Below are 15,882 nucleotides of genomic sequence, written 5' to 3'. Positions count from 1 at the left end.
TTAACATTACAATACTCTTGTGCACAAAGCCTGGTCGATAAAGAAATAGATTTCCCAGTGTGATGTGGAAGAAATTGAGTCCTGGCTTCAACCTCATCCAACAACACCTTTGGGATTAACCGTCTGGAATGCAGACTGCATCCAGGCCTCATCGCCCAACATGAGTTTGTAACCTCACTGCCACTCTTGTGTCTGAATGGCAGAACCCAAACTCCTTTAGAAAGCCTTCCCAGAGGAGCGGATGCTGTTATAGCAGCACATTAATGTCCTTGGTTTTTGAATGAGATGTTTCAGTGTAAATGTCCGTCTTTACACCTACTTCTAACCATGTATTCATGATTCAGACAACATCATCAAGTCAAGAGAACAGTGACATTTGGAAGCAATCAAACTATCGCGGGGATGAAATGACTATGAGCGCAAGAGAAAGTAAACTCTATGAAGTCCTGCCTTTTTCTTCAGAACACATTTCTTTTCATACCTCACAAGGAACAGTCATACTGAGTGTAGAGAACATTGAGGACACTGAGGTCATGAACTCTGTATTTTTGCCAGGAATTTTGGGGGGGAGGTAACTCCAAGGGAGCTACATTTAACAACTGTAGAAAGCTAACACATGTTGGGCTTTTAATGGGCTGTTCCCATACTTTTTAGAGAAGAAATTATAGTAGAAATACGGAGCAGTTAAAAAATAAATAGAAGATACAAAAAGTAAATACATTTTCTGAGAGGGCCAGGTGTTGTTTCACTGGGGAGGTCAGATAAAGGTTGCTTAAGGTTGAAGGGCCCAGGTGCTCCCACCACCCCTTTCTGCTTCAACTTTAACCACTGTAATACAAATATAGTTGCACGTGCATTTGCACACAGTTATGCACAATTACTCACATATGTTGTCACTTCATTTGAAATTAACTTGTAATGAAGCTTGAAAACAACATTCATCATACATAATCAGTACATGGGTCTCCTGACACCCCACTTTTCCTTCTCCCCGTGTTTATTTCTGTCTCTTAAATGTTCATTACTCAGGAAAACGAATCATTTAGCAGCAACACAGTAAGCAAATGTGCAGGTTTGACTTTATTTACAGTGGTGCAGGAAAATAAGTGACCAAGAATTCCCCATAGTCATACACTAGATGGATAACAATGCAATGGGACATGAAGTACATATCATTATAGATTCAGCATAGGAATAAGATTTGATGCAGGGTGGGCCTGAAAAATGGTTGCAGCTGTAAAAAGAACTGATGGAGATAACCAATTGTACATGTGCCCAGTTCATTAGATTTGAATTATGCGTAATAGATACACAATAAATCAACTTTGGAAGTGTTCCTACATCTGAAAAGCTTCAGTGCTGTGAGATTAGATCAGCCTTAGTGTGAGGAAGTATCCGTCCCGCTGCATTTGAGGGCACTGACATCTCTATCAGGTGCAGAGGTATGACACACCTGACCACCAAAACAATCAAGAATTTTTAAAAGGTATCATTAAAGCATTACATTATTATTTTGCACTGTATACAACCAATGCCACCAATGTATGCCAATGTGCTGAATGTGAGACCAAAGTGGTGAAAACATCATCAGCTTTTTGGGGGTTATTCATTATTCATTGTCTTCAGTAGGTTGCAATCACATCGAGGTACTTAGTGGTATTGACATGTGTGTGTGTGTGTGTGTGTGTGTGTGTGTGTGTGTGTGTGTGGGGGGGGGGGGGGGGGGGGTATTTGTGTGGGTGGTGGTGGTGGTGGAGGGGAGAGTGGGGGAGTATGGTCTTATGGGATTAAGTGATCAAATTTCAGTTGCAAAACTTGGAGTGTTGTTGACATGTCAGAGTAGGTGTGGTAAAGGAGGGAGGGCATTTATCAAGTGTGCACTATATTAGAGAACAGAGCAGCAACAAGCAGCAGTGGACAAAAGGTTCTCATGCCAGCACATCCTGTAGAAGACTGAATGTGAGCAGGTACGTCTTTTGAAACAACCTCAACCCTCGTGTTATTCTTAGTGCTTTGTAATCCTGACTTTGTAAACATGTTGCTTTGTGTTCCAAGTGATGAGTTTACTAAGAGATAACCGCAGAGAGAAAATCCAGCCATAATTTATCACAAACTCCCTTGGTTTCTGTAAAACATCACTCACTGCGCTCAAGATAAAAACAGCTGCACACAGCTGGAAACCAGAAGAGGATTTGAACATTTTTAATGAGGGGGTCAACGACATAACCTTTTTCTTTCACAAGAGCTCAGAGGGGTTTGTGATGGAAAATATTATATCAACAGCCAAAATGTACATGGCTAGGAGGGTGGGAATCAGTTCTTCTTTTTTTGTTTAGCTCTGCTCTGTGATTTAATCTGTTTGTGTCTTTGCAGCGGTCCACACAACAAGGGCAACAGCAGCCACAGCCATGAAGTCCCAAGCTCTTTTCTATCTTCTGATCCTCTCATGCGTGTACCTGAGTCTTGCACAAGGTAAGTGGAACAAATCAGATTAGAACTATGAAATTATAATAGCAAATTTGATTACAACCTCTCACTACAACACTTCATTCCAAAGTGTAATCTGTCTAGGCTTCCTATTATAGACTTCTTTCATGTGGTAATCTTATGACGAGTTAGAAAAAAAACACACATTACTTTTACTAAGTTAAATAAAACAACAGATTTTTATACACATTTCCACCTCAGCAAAATACAGAACAACTGGGCAATTATAGATAGTGGACATGTTGTACTTTTAAACATTCCTATTGCTGATTTATACTGTTTAGGTGATCATTCTTTAAGTGAATTAACCTCTTGGGCAACTAAAAACTATTTTGAAAACTATTTTGGAAATTATTGTACTTTTATGTGAAAAAAACACTGTACAAATCTGTTTCCTAGACAAGGTGTGTGTGTATGTTAGTAAGATAACACAAAATAAATAACATGATTCACGTTTGCTATTTTTCAATGCTGAGATGCTGTTGGTTTAGCCCCAGATATTTGCTTTTTGTGGTTTTCTTTGGTAGAAAAAATTATTTGATGACATATAATTGAATCAGTGATTTGTGAAAGCCATGATTATGTTTGCTGTGTTAATATTGAATTAATAGTTCACAAATTACAAATATTTGATAAAATAATGAATAAATAGTGCATAACCGCAAGTTACCATTGTTACAATTGAGCTATATTGTCTTCTTCATGGACCCTATAACTAGAGTGTACAAGTTGAGGGATTGCTTCATTTGAGTGTCATCTTTAAGTGAGGCAGTTTATCTCTCTCTAACCCTCTGTAACTTCTCTCTCTCCAGGCTCGTATGGCAACTGCTGCCTTGGCTATCTTAGAGGGATGACAGGAAAAGCAAAGAGAAACATTGAAAGTTACAGGATTCAGAAAACAGATGGTGATTGCAACATCAATGCTGTTGTGTGAGTAACAAATTGTATGTCCTTCATTGTTGGCACTTAGCGAGCATTTTGACACATTGTTGAAACTTCCCACAATAATAAGTTGGCAAAACTAATGGAAAAAGAAACAACCTGCTACTGAGCATATGATCCATCCAAGCTTAGAGCAGAACTTTTAAATAACTGGCGTCTCTGAATGCTAATAATACCTGTTCAGTAAGCTTGATGATCTTAAATAATAATACTAATGTGTGCAGGTTTCTGATGAAAAAGAAGCCGTCACATAAAAAGCAGTGGACTCGCTGCACCAATCCGGATGACATTTGGGTCCAGGAGCTGATGCTGTCTGTGGATATGAGAAACCAGAATTTGGTAAAAAAGTTACACAACACACTTTCACAATGATATACTTGAATTTCCTGCAGAGAAACGTAAACACTGTGAGAGTGTAAATCTTCACCATGTAACTTTTGTCTCCGTAGACCACTTAAAGGAGAGAAACAAGAAAGGAATGGGCGAGAGGAGAGCAGATGTTTGACCTCCAATTTCAGGCATCATATATCACCTTAAACCACATGGATTGTGTTTCAGTAGGTATTTCCTGTGCTGACAGAGAATGTAAATGTGCACGGTTCCCTATAACACGAACATACCATACCCTCAATGTTATTTCTATGTAGCAAAAATCATTTATATGAGCCAACGCTATGACTGTTAACTTCTCTGTGATGTGTAGCGCCTGCTAGGAATGAGCCACTGTTAGGCAGCTTTGAAATGTATTTGCAGAGTGTGTTTGTGTGCATTTGTTTAAGGGTGTGTGATGTATATGTAAAAAAACACTTTGGGGACAAGCTGAACGTTTTTTGTGCGACAGATTTCCATATTTTTATATTAGCATTATAATTCTATGTTGTGTCCTTCTGTATCAAATAAAGAGGCAATACAAACCAGACTCTGGTTTTCTCTATTAGTTTATGATGAATCAGGAAACACCAAGATGTTTTACATCAGTTCTGACCTGATTTGGTGATGCAATGGTTGATTTTGGGGGATAAAAATGCACCATTCCTCCCTGATGAGATCTTAATTGGATAGCCATGAAAGCAGGCACAGATTTGGTCCAGTAATCGCTTACAGGCTGCATTTGGCATGAGCTTCAACCAATAATTAACTACATGAGCCATCCGCTCACACTATAAAACTTGGCCCTCGAGACAGTTGGTCTAAAAAGCTGTTTTTCATTGGCTCAATGATAACGATGGTAAAGCATTGACACTGAAGTTAAAGATCCACCATGTCTGTTAAGATTCTCAGCCATCCAGATTAGAAGAAGAAGTCCAGTCTGTATTTAATAAACGATGCTCAGGCTCAGGTGTTCATTGAAACAGGTTTTGTGTTGTGTAATCATTTCATCTTGTTTATACTGCAGTGATCCCTTCATAATGAGCTTCAATCCAATTGATCTACAGTCTTCATTTAGTGCAAAGATGTATTTCAAAGTTTATACAAAGTTAAGCTTCCGTTGGACCACTGTTGCTTCCAAGTTCCTATCAATAACAGTGCACACAGCACACTAATAGAGCGTCATTATATTTTGCCTGAAGAATAAATACTGTATTTCTATTCTGGAATATTACCTGGCCAGGCTCATTTGTTGTAGGTTGATGGAATAGCTTTGTTTTGGCAAATATACCATGAGAGCACAACATAAACTAAACATGAGAAAGAATTAGGACACAGTTGACGTTGAGTAAGTAATTGTATTAACAAAAAGCAGCTGACACACAGTGAACCTGGATTCTTTAGGGGTCCCTTGGCAGTTGCCCATTTTCCCAGCCTTATCTAGAATTTGAAAGATATTTGGTTTGTGGTTAAGTCTTGTAAGTGTTTCCCTACTCAGCCAAGACCACGATCATTTGCCAGTACTAGATGGATGAACTGTGAAATGTCCTAAAACATCAACAAGTTAAGGGCATCATGGCGGCCTGGAGGCCAAGGCTGTACCGTCTAAACCACAATGTCCCTGCTGCAAATCCAGCTGGGGGCCTTTACTGTAGTTCACCACTTTTCCCTCCTTCTATGCTTCCTTTTTATTTCTCCACTATATACTATAAATAAAAAGCAAAACATGCATGAACACTTAAGCTGTGTCAGTATGTACTATGTACTACCATTTCAAGTGCTGTTTTTGCAGTTAGTATACAACAAAATCAACATAATTTATCCTTTTGTTCCAAAAGGAAATCACATGCGCTAAGACACATCTGTCAAACTGCAACTTTAAAGATTCTGCCAATTAAACTTCATAAGCAAATGTTCTTACAAAGATGTTTTTTGTTTTCTGAGGTATTGTTGGAGCTGTTTCACCACCATCCATCTGCTGTTACTTTTAATGTCCTCCAGCTGTGAGAAGCTCCTCCATTTCCTTTTCTGCATTGTATTGTGAGACAAGCATTTCTTAAGTATGCATGTTGTCATGTCAAGTCGTTTTCCGGAACACACTTAGAGTGGCTTAGAATGAGTTTCTAACATGGATTTAGGAGACAGTCCAAAAGGCAATCTGCCATGTTAGCGTATTACCCAACATTAGTGTGCAATCACAATTTGGGACCTCGTTTAGAAAATCTGACCTCTCAAACATTGGTCAGACCTGATTCAGTTTCATTTCATACATGCTTTCTCTGTTTTTCGCTCTATGAAGCATTGACAAAGCACTAATCACTTACCAGGGTGTCACAGTTGACCCTCTTTTGGATTCAGATTTCTGATGTGAAAATAGTTGATGTGGACTGAAGTTGAGTGCAGCCCTGAAGCTGTTTCGTTCTTTCTCAGTTCGTAAAAGTTTTTATATGATTCCCTAAAATTAAAACTTCAGCTGCAGTTGCTGCTACATGAGAGACGTGTTAGAACTCGTTCCAATTGTACCCTAATTAAAGATATTTATGCTTTCTTGCCTTTCTCTTGAACATGACAGTGTCTTCTAACATCACCAGCTATTGATTGCAAAGACTATAAAGCACTATAAATGTAAATAAAAGGACCAAACTTAGTGATTCAGTAACTGCTGACTAAAATCGACACATCAATCTTACTCTCCTTAATGGTTTTGGGTAAGAGTGGAACTCTTTGCAGCAAAATTCATCCTCTGGTGCTCAGGTTCAAGAAGGTAAGTAGGGAGGTAAACCACTAACTATCATACAGGGTGGATATAATGATATAAGCACATGTACTTTATTGTAATACGTTTTAAGAGACCTCCATTCCCTTTTTATATTTCATGTTGCACTCTCCCGTAGTTGAAAAGGAATTTGTCTATATAAGGCAAAGTGGTTACTCTTTCGCAACCATCTCAAATGTGCTTTTATGAACTGAATAGATTTGTCATTCATCCAGAGCTCAAGACAGGTCTTTCACTGCCAAATGCAATCATAAACAAACACTGACTTGTTTTTCAGGTTGACATCTTGGCTCCCCGTGAAAATCCCAGAGGGTAAGGAAAGGGACACAAAGAACGAACATAGTTTATATGAACGTGAAAGAAAAGCAGAAGGAAAGATGCTTACTTTTATGTTCAAAACTTATTTTCACTCTTAACCTTTTAATTTTAACTGGATCAAACACAATATTGTGTGAAATCATGATATGAGATTGTTTCTAAAATCTTTTTTTGTGGCATTTGTGAGTTGTTAAGCTCAGTAATAAACATCAGATTTTAATAAAATAAAGATTATTCCCCAATAAATTAAACTTTTGAGTGATGTTAAAATCAGCAATATCATTTTCTGATTTGGTTTAAAGATTTTAAAATCGGATCCGTTTTGGTTACAGGCTTTTCTTGTACTAAGCTAAAGGCAAGCTTCTCTCAATGTTTAATAATCCTGATTGACATGTCATTCTCGCCCACCTTTGATTACATCAAAGTGAATGATTTACTCTGGTTTAAAACAACTTACTCTCTCGATGCATCAGTTCAGCCCATGCAACCTGGTGAAACAGGAGCTGCAGAGAGATACTGTTTGGTTGTTTAACTTTCATTCTCTGTCATAAGGAACATTATTCACTGGATCTTGAATGAGTTTCAATAAGATCCTGCAGTTGCATGATCATACATGATAACAGTGATTTTCACACGAGTCATATTGAGCAAGAGTAGGCTTTCTAAATAAACAGAGAGTCAAGACTCCTTATTGGCACTCAAAGGGGCCTTGATCATTTGTCCTGCCCACATGTGTACACATAACTGTGGGAAAAGGCTGCAGGCTGCAGGCTCAACACTTTATTGCAAAATGTGACGCTTATCATAATGTCAATCACTAATCAGAATGAATGTGCATGCAGACACTGGCAGAATTGGCGCTACATTGCGAGGTGACAGTAATAGGTATGGAGTGATGCCTGGTTCCCCTCGAGGGGAATTCAAAACTTCAAAAAAACTCACAGCTTAATGCTTCATAACTCTGTAGAGTTCACAAATGCATCATAGTTCACTATCAGTACTTTTACAGAAAGTGCTTGAGATGGCTCCAAAATCAGTTCCTGCAAACTGGCTCAAAGGTCAATGTTTTTTTATACTTCAGGGCTTATAAGGAAGCCTGAATCGTTCAAGATCTCAGCGGAAATCTCTCTGTAAATAGATGAAATCCTGGCTGGAGTCAAGCATACAGCAGAAAAAGACATTATTATCCTGCTGGAAGGAAAGACGAGCAGATTTAAGAAGAATATTTAAGAGTCATTGTTTGAAAATACTGTTTTTTTGGTTAATGAATTTAGCCTTACTCGTTAATTGTTAATACAAAGTAACATGAAGTTCAGGCAGTGCTCATGAAGCATTTATAAAAGTATTCCCTTATAACATAAGCAAACATTAGCACAATACTTAATATAGATGTTCATAAAATAATATTAAAATTGCATAAAATGTAAAACAATCTGTGTGCTCCAGACCTTTTGTGACAATCATAAAAATATGCCTAGTGTTTACAAGCATTTTTTTTTTATAAATATCTTTATAAATTAAGGCATTTTAGGCATCTGTTTTTGTCCAAAAGAAAAAAGCACATTTAGGTTTGCTGCAGTTTTAACATTTTGTCTTCTGTTCTGGCCTTCGGTGGTCCTAATTTTGTTCTTTTCCTGATGTAACCTTTTCCCAGGACATTATTCCAGAGTCTCAGGTTTAATTTCTGTTACCCAAGCATGTTCACACTCTCTATCTTATTAGGATTACCTGTAGCCTTGGATTAGTTCAGTATATCTATGCACTAACTAAGAGGGATTGAAAGATGCTGATGGCCATACAGTGATTGATGAATGTCGTGCGTCAGTAAGCTTTTGTTGGTGATGTAATGATCAGAACACAAAGCCATAGCAGATTACTAAAGAGAGGCGCCCTCGTCCATAAGCTATAATTGACTTACACTGTGGGACAGAAGAACCGTCCGACTCAGACCTCAGCCTCCATTTGTTTGCCATTTCAGTCCAGCATTGCACAACTGAGAAAAGTGTTTCTCAACATGCAACCTAACGCCTCACAAATTAAAGGAGCCTGAATTGGACACGTGTGTTTGTGATAAAGTGCCACAACTAAACTAAGTCCAGTTCAGTTAATTCTCTTTACAGTACAACACAGACAGCCGTGGGATCGTGTTTGTCCATGGGTGCTACAGTCCACTTCTTGGGACTCCCGTACTCATCAGGGTAAAGCGCTGAATAACCCACTGCTTCCACTGTCCTCCTCTTCTGGACCTGATGGAGAAGGATCCGGTAGGTTCCCGTCAAGGAGCTCCTAGAGTCTAAGCAGGGATTGTTTTGGAAATGGACTGTCTTAATACCCAGATCTGACAGCAAAGTCTTCACCTCCTGCTCCTCCACACACAGAGCCTGGTTGGTCTGGGCAAAGTGTGCCGGGGACAGGGGCAACAAGACATACGGACGAGGGTACTCAATCCCAATCAGCCAAGCACTGTTTGTAATCTGTGTGAGAGACGAGCGATCAACAGGCACAGGCTGCAGTATGCCCTTAATCACCAGCTGGCATGGATTGGGCACATAAGATGGGATACTGTAGGCCCCCTGAAGGATGCAGCGCTTCAACCTCCAAAATTTGTCCCCATAAAAAGGCATAGTGCCCGTCACCATGAAGTATAGAACAATACCTAAGGCCCAGGTGTCTGAATAGCATCCACTGTAGCCTTTATCCAGAAACAGTTCGGGTGCAGCGTATGGTGGTGAGCCACAGAAGTTTGTGAGGAGATCATTGGGGCCTTTCTCTGTGCTGAAGCCAAAATCTCCGACCTTGATGCAGGAGCTGGTGGTGTAGAAGATGTTCTCCGCCTTTAGGTCTCTGTGGACAATGTTGTTGTCATGCTGAAATATTATCAAAACAAAAGGGAAAAATCTCAGTAAGGGTTCTGTTTTGACATTGTAAATACATTTTTACGGATATGAAGTGTTAACATTTAAAAACAATAATTACTTAAATGTTCCTTCAATGTTATTTCTTGAAATGTTGCACTTTTTTTAACTCCACTATATTTATCTGACAGTTATAGTTACAAAATATTTTTTCTAATTAATATTTAAAATAAAAAAATATGAACATAACATATACATCTGAAACTTGGCAATGGGCCCCAACTATGCCTCCCTAAACTTCTCCGATGGTAAAATACAGGTAAAATTATCCAATATTTCACAATAAAAGCAAAAAGACAATTATCAGTCTATATAACACTACCATGTCACTCACAGGGGCCATTGTTCTACATCATGAGCACATTTCATTTTGATAATTCAAGTACAATTTGCTGAAAATACTTCTGTACTTTTACTTTAGATTTTAAAATTGTATTTTCAAACTGTTCTGGTATTTTTACTTTCATAGAGTATCTGTGTACTTTTTCTAACAGTGATTATCATTATTATTAACACTACTGAATCTATGTTTTCCGATATAAGCAGTAAACTTATAAATCTTTGTTTTAAGATATAAAAGTCCACTTTTATGGGGTATTAAGGGACTTAAGATGCTGATCACAACATCCCCAATTTAAGACTGACAGAGAAACATTTGTTGCATGTAATCTCCCTTCATTTCCTGTCAGATCTTTACAGGCCGCTATGAAAATAAAGGCAGAAATAGCCTCCAAATATATCTAAATAAGCATATATGCATGCCAATAAACTTTAGATAAATATGGTGAAAACATAACAGATTGAGCCTTTAAAACAATTTGACAAACTCAACTTGAATGACTCAATCATGACTCAATCATATGAATCATGAATACCTCAAGGACACAGGGATATGAGGCCCAGACTGAGCACAGCGCTGTGCAGTAGATGGTGATCACTGTAAGACTGACATTGCAGCTCACCATGTGTTTAACAGCAGAGAGGACTTGTGCAAAGACCAGCTTGGCTTCCAGGTCGTTAAGCTTCCCCCTGGTGGTGATTCGGGAGAACAGGTCTCCACTGCTGCCGTACTCCATCACCAGATACAGCTTCCTGCTGGTCTCCATCACCTCGTACAGCCGCACTATGTTGGGGTGGCACAGCTTCTCCATGCAGCTGATCTCTGAAGAAGTCATCGGCTGGCTCCTCTCGTCCATACGCAGCTTATCCATGATTTTGATAGCAACTCTCTCTGAGACAGAAGGGGGGGGGGGGGGGATTAGATGTTAGCAAAGGATTTAGAGAGGGTCTAACAAGGTGACAGCTCAAAATAAGAACGGACAATTCTTAAGACATTTAAGCCCGTGAGACATGCACATGAGGAGGAGGACGAGGATAAAGGAATGTATTTTTGGTCCAGCATTATTTTAAGGTATGAGAAAAATGTGGCTAAGAATCATGAGCCCAGCAACTGCTAAACCTGCAGACAGACAGACAGACACACACACACACACACACACACACACACACACACACACACACACACACACACACACACACACACACACACACGAGTGGTTTTCATAAAGGCATTTCGACAGAAAATAAATGCACTGCAGGGGTAGGGGAAGATCTGGGGTGATCAGAAAGGCATATTCAGGAGATCAGTCTACAAATACTACAAATGTTAGTCATGTACAACAACAAACTGTGAACGGAGGGAATGTGCTTCCTGTCAGATATGATATTCATTATCTTTAGATTCAAACATCAATCAACAAGCAACCCCCCTTTTTATGCACAATGTCAAAATACAAACTCAAATTAAAATTGTAACTGTTATTGAATCAAAAAAAGGTAAAACTGTTGTTCTTCATCTTTTTTTTTATTTGACAAATTTCCTTCATTTATGTTTCTCGTGGCTAAATGGAGAGCAGGGCCGCCTTTCAATCAGAGGGTCGATGGTTCGATCCCCGGCTCCTGCTCTACTAGTCTCATGTCAATGTGTCCTTGAGCAAGACACTTAACCCCAAAATTGCTCCTGTAGCTGCGTCTACGGTGTGTAGATAGATTCTGAATTGTAAGTTGCTTTGGAGAAAAGTGTCTGCTAAATGACTGTAATGTAATGTTTCCTGTTGTGTTTTGCATGCATATCAATAACAACAATGAGCAACTGCTGTCAGTCTTTGGGAGCTAAGACTTCTTTACACAGACAGAGTTACAGGGCTCCGTAGCTTTGTGCTTTCAAACAATGTAAAGTTTGTTAAAGTTGAGCGAAGAGTCATTAGAAAACTGCTTGTTATGGGTTAAAAGAAAAACATAAAATAAATGGGATAAAAACACATGAATAACTTATGATTCCTGACCTTTTGTCAAGGCGTGGATGCCCAACCTGACCGTGGAGAAATTTCCCTGTCCGATCTCTCCACGCAGCTCGTAGAAGCCAACTCTTCGACCGAGCATCAGGTCGTTGACGATCCTCTCGTCGTGGGCCATGTCGTAGACGACCCTCTCAAACGGTGACTGCCTCATCCTCTCTGCTTCAGTCAGCTTTGGGATGGCACATGTGGCAGCCGAGGCCGGTGACTTCTTGGCTATCTTTTCCACCACTCTAGCCTCTTCTTTGGATTTGTTGCTCTCTTTCTTCTTTGGCCATAACCGTGCTTTGATTGCTTGAAAATAATTTTAAGAAGCAAACAATTTGAAAGCCATGAAGATATTTGGGTTCCTTTGCAGGTGACTGAAAAAATACGTCAGCACCACCATGTGAAATGAGTATATGGAACAATAGTAATAGGATAAATGTAGTTTTTATTCAGTAATGTGCACGGAGGAAACAGCTCTTAAGTTGTTTTTGTACTGGACCCAGGGAAGTCTTACAGGTCAATGTGGGGCTGTTACATGTGTAGAACATTGGTAATGAGATTGACCTCCACGTTACCTTATGAGCTAAAACGTCTGGCCTCTTTCACAATAATCCTAACCTGGTTTAACATTATTTTATAAATTGTAGGTTTTGTTACAAGATGGAGGCAAGTAGAAACCGATTATGTAGATTTTAAGTTAATTTGCAAATATAAATATTTGCTATTGTTTTATCTTTTTGTTGCCGACATACAGTTTATAAATTAACTGAAATTAAATCTAATTCAGGCTACAAGTGGAGCTCTTCTTTTGAGGTTTTATTATAAGACTCTTTACACCTTTCTGGTGTCGCTTTGTGACTAGTATTTTATCAGCTTTAGAGGTCTAGACAATGATGCTGATATCGTCAATTTCAACATGTTTGCATTCATTTTTTTTAATGATGGACAAAAGCAGGATGTGTCAACCTTTCCTGTTTTTTTCTGTTCTGGGAACACAAGTTCATATTCTTTCCACACAGTTCTTAAGTCTCAGCACATTTATTTTAAAAACTGGCCAAACTATTCATGTTTTCCCAAACAGAAGAATATTTGAAGTAAATTCTTACGTAAAGCTTCTATCCTGTTTCTTTTTTTACAGGAAACAGTTGATTATGGTTCAGCATTACACAAAGAGCAACGAGCAACGGGGTTAGATGTCAGATTGTTCCTCCGTCGAGGCTTGACCTCTGTGTGGGCATCTTATAGAGCTGATATAACCACTTCAAATGACAACACTTTTGAAGAACTGAGTTCAATGAAGTTAAATGCAATGGTTAATAACACTAAACCTCTGTTAATCTACAGTGTAATAATACTGTGTACCAGCTTCTGGTCATTGTGGGCTAAATGTAGTTCCCGGTAGGCTTTAAGTGGCCAGGATTACGATCTTCTTTTAGACAGCAGATTTAGGCACAATACAGTATTAGTGGGTCTAGTCAAATTGAAATGGATAAAATAAGACTACTTTTTCTCTTTTATTTTGTTACTGCTACACTTTCTTGTATTGTACTCTATTCTGCACATGTAACTTGTTGCTGTCTGCACTTTAATATGAAGCACTTTGAATTTACATATAAAGTTAATTATTCTGAATATGTCAATCAAATTGCCTTAACAACATTTAAACAATGTAGGGCTAAACATAGATGTAAAAAGTCACACAGCCATTTGGCTGTTTAAATAGGCTAAAAATAATGAGGAACCTTTGGAAAAGGGAATATAAGTAGTAAGTGTGTGAAGGCTTTTTGTCATTTAAAAGAAAAATCTTTTACGAATGCCTTGCAGATTGAATAGAAGCCATTAACAGGAAGTAGTTTTGGGTTATGAAGAATACTGTTGGCTGGTGTTTAGCTATTTCTATTTGGTAATTCAGCAGACTCTTGGTAAACCATAAATTATTTATATGTGTTTTTATTATCTAAAAAGCAATCAAGTCCTCCATTTTAAATGTTAAGTCATTAATGAGGATGTAATCATCCATATTACTGATGAATTAAAGTGCTTAAGAGACAACGCTTTTGTTATTCTGGAAGACAAACACAAGCAAATGGTTTATTCATGACTTGGTCCCCAAAAGTTATTCTTTTCAATAGCCAATAACTGATATCTAAAGCATGAATAAACTATATATTAGTCATTAATGAAGCCATGAATTATACCCTGTAAACCCTTTTTTTAGTAGAAAGTGGTACCCACATTTCAAACAATACAATACTTTCTGACATCCGACAGAAATATTAGAATAAAGCAGATCAATTTACCTGTGAGCTGCGGATCCTTCATGTCCGTCCCTCTGGCTCACATGACTCTCACTGAACATGTGAATCGAGCCTCAGAGGACTAAATCACTCGTCACAATCCTATTAACACAGTGTATTAGTGTACCGCTCATTAGGTTATTATCTGACATAGACAAACGATGAAATGCTGCATACACACTTTTAAAGAATAAGCTAATCACTAGTCATATTAGTTTTCATACTGAACAATGGGTGATACATAATTCCTGTAGGCTATCAGATAATTTTGCACCTACAGTAAATTAGTTGCAAGTCTATGAAAGTGTCAATGTCAGACAATTACAACAAGCTTCACTCACATGAAAATATATATATATATATATATATATATATATATATATATATATATATACACACGTATATACAGTATATATATATATATATATATATATATATATACAGTATATATATACACTAATATATACTGTATATATATATATATATATATATATATATATATATATATATACATATACATATATATATATATATATATATATACATATATATATATATATATATATATATATATATATATATATATACTGTATAGTGCTGGGCAACGATTCAAATTTGTAATCGCATGATTTTATTTTCAATCAATAATTAATTCAAAAGTAGTGTATTGCGCACTTTTATTTTAAAAGTACTGCTATATGAACAAAAGTGCAATAACATTTGGTTTGCAAACCAAATGTTATTGCAGTTAAAGCGATAATAATGCGTTAACTTGCCCAGCACTAATATATATATATATACTGAAAAGTTTGGCATAGACTCAAAACTATATATAACATATCAATTAATTATTGAAACATTAATGTTACACATATTAGCAGTAGGCTAATGTTAACAGCTAAGATTAAAGGAATTCAGGAAACTCTACTTTGAGAAGGAAAAAATATGACGTAAAGAGGTAATTTCAAAACCGCATATTATTCTAGCATAATATGATGCTAATAAAAGATGCGGTTGAATATGTGCTTACGGTTGTTTACATAGTGGAGCATTCAGCAATCACTTTGACATTTCCCTCAGGAGTTGGTGGAGACCAAAACAGAGTAAAAAAGGCTGAGCAGAGAAACGACTCCCAAAGAATGCTACTGTTGCTACATGTTATGTTTGCTTACTGTTTGCCATGTTAACATTACTGGGTGTAAAATAGCAGTGTTATGCTTGTTTCTACTGCCACCAAGTGGATAACAAGCATTAACAGAGAAAAGGTTTGTTTTATCCAAGTCTATTCCTTACCGGTTGAAGTAAGAGGATAACATTCTTCATATATTATTATACAAAAAACGTGATTCACAAGCATCAACAGCTTGACTTATCTTCACCGTGCAGGGCAGGATTGACGTTTACTTCTAGCCAATAGCCAGAGCTTGGTTCAC

At 37.7% G+C, this 15,882-nt stretch overlaps 2 protein-coding genes across 3 annotated transcripts; one reads left to right on the top strand and one right to left on the bottom strand.

The window, feature by feature from the left end:
• Positions 1-1,857: 1,857 nt before the first annotated feature.
• On the top strand, positions 1,858-4,348 carry ccl25b (chemokine (C-C motif) ligand 25b). Of its 2 annotated transcripts, none has more exons than XM_068707283.1 (5): positions 1,858-1,967; positions 2,374-2,472; positions 3,300-3,417; positions 3,654-3,768; positions 3,879-4,348. In XM_068707283.1, the coding sequence occupies exons 2-5, from the start codon at positions 2,409-2,411 to the stop codon at positions 3,885-3,887; spliced, it is 306 nt and encodes a 101-aa protein (XP_068563384.1). In that variant the 5' UTR covers positions 1,858-1,967; positions 2,374-2,408; the 3' UTR covers positions 3,888-4,348. The 2 variants fall into 2 exon arrangements, with proteins under 2 accessions (XP_068563384.1, XP_068563385.1); XM_068707284.1 differs by having other exon boundaries at positions 1,911-1,959.
• A 3,408-nt stretch (positions 4,349-7,756) lies between these two features.
• Positions 7,757-15,789, bottom strand: LOC137870099 (serine/threonine-protein kinase NIM1). The gene is made up of 5 exons (XM_068707104.1): positions 15,743-15,789; positions 14,453-14,551; positions 12,153-12,458; positions 10,770-11,038; positions 7,757-9,759 (listed from the first exon to the last, which is right to left on the bottom strand). The coding sequence occupies exons 2-5, from the start codon at positions 14,472-14,474 to the stop codon at positions 9,007-9,009; spliced, it is 1,350 nt and encodes a 449-aa protein (XP_068563205.1). The 5' UTR covers positions 14,475-14,551; positions 15,743-15,789; the 3' UTR covers positions 7,757-9,006.
• Between the last annotated feature and the right edge of the window lie 93 nt (positions 15,790-15,882).

The sequence above is a fragment of the Cebidichthys violaceus genome, unplaced genomic scaffold (genome assembly GCF_023349555.1).
Source record: "Cebidichthys violaceus isolate CVI_PGR_0920_01 unplaced genomic scaffold, fCebVio1.0.p SCAF_13, whole genome shotgun sequence".
Classification (NCBI taxonomy): domain Eukaryota; kingdom Metazoa; phylum Chordata; class Actinopteri; order Perciformes; family Stichaeidae; genus Cebidichthys; species Cebidichthys violaceus.
The sequence above is the reverse complement of the archived record's forward strand: the minus strand, read 5'-3'. Positions and strand labels throughout refer to the sequence as shown.

Bases quoted from the DNA above. Each gene is read 5' to 3' on its own strand.
- LOC137870099 (XM_068707104.1), bottom strand. From the start codon at position 14,474: ATGAAGGATCCGCAGCTCACAG. The intron at 12,459-14,452 runs GTAAATTGATCT...ATTATTTTCAAG, and splicing joins GAAGGATCCGCAGCTCACAG to CAATCAAAGCACGGTTATGG. The intron at 11,039-12,152 runs GTCAGGAATCAT...CTTCTGTCTCAG, and splicing joins CATCCACGCCTTGACAAAAG to AGAGAGTTGCTATCAAAATC.
- ccl25b (XM_068707283.1), top strand. From the start codon at position 2,409: ATGAAGTCCCAAGCTCTTTTCTATCTTCTGATCCTCTCATGCGTGTAC. The intron at 2,473-3,299 runs GTAAGTGGAACA...CTCTCTCTCCAG, and splicing joins GTACCTGAGTCTTGCACAAG to GCTCGTATGGCAACTGCTGC. The intron at 3,418-3,653 runs GTGAGTAACAAA...TAATGTGTGCAG, and splicing joins TGCAACATCAATGCTGTTGT to GTTTCTGATGAAAAAGAAGC.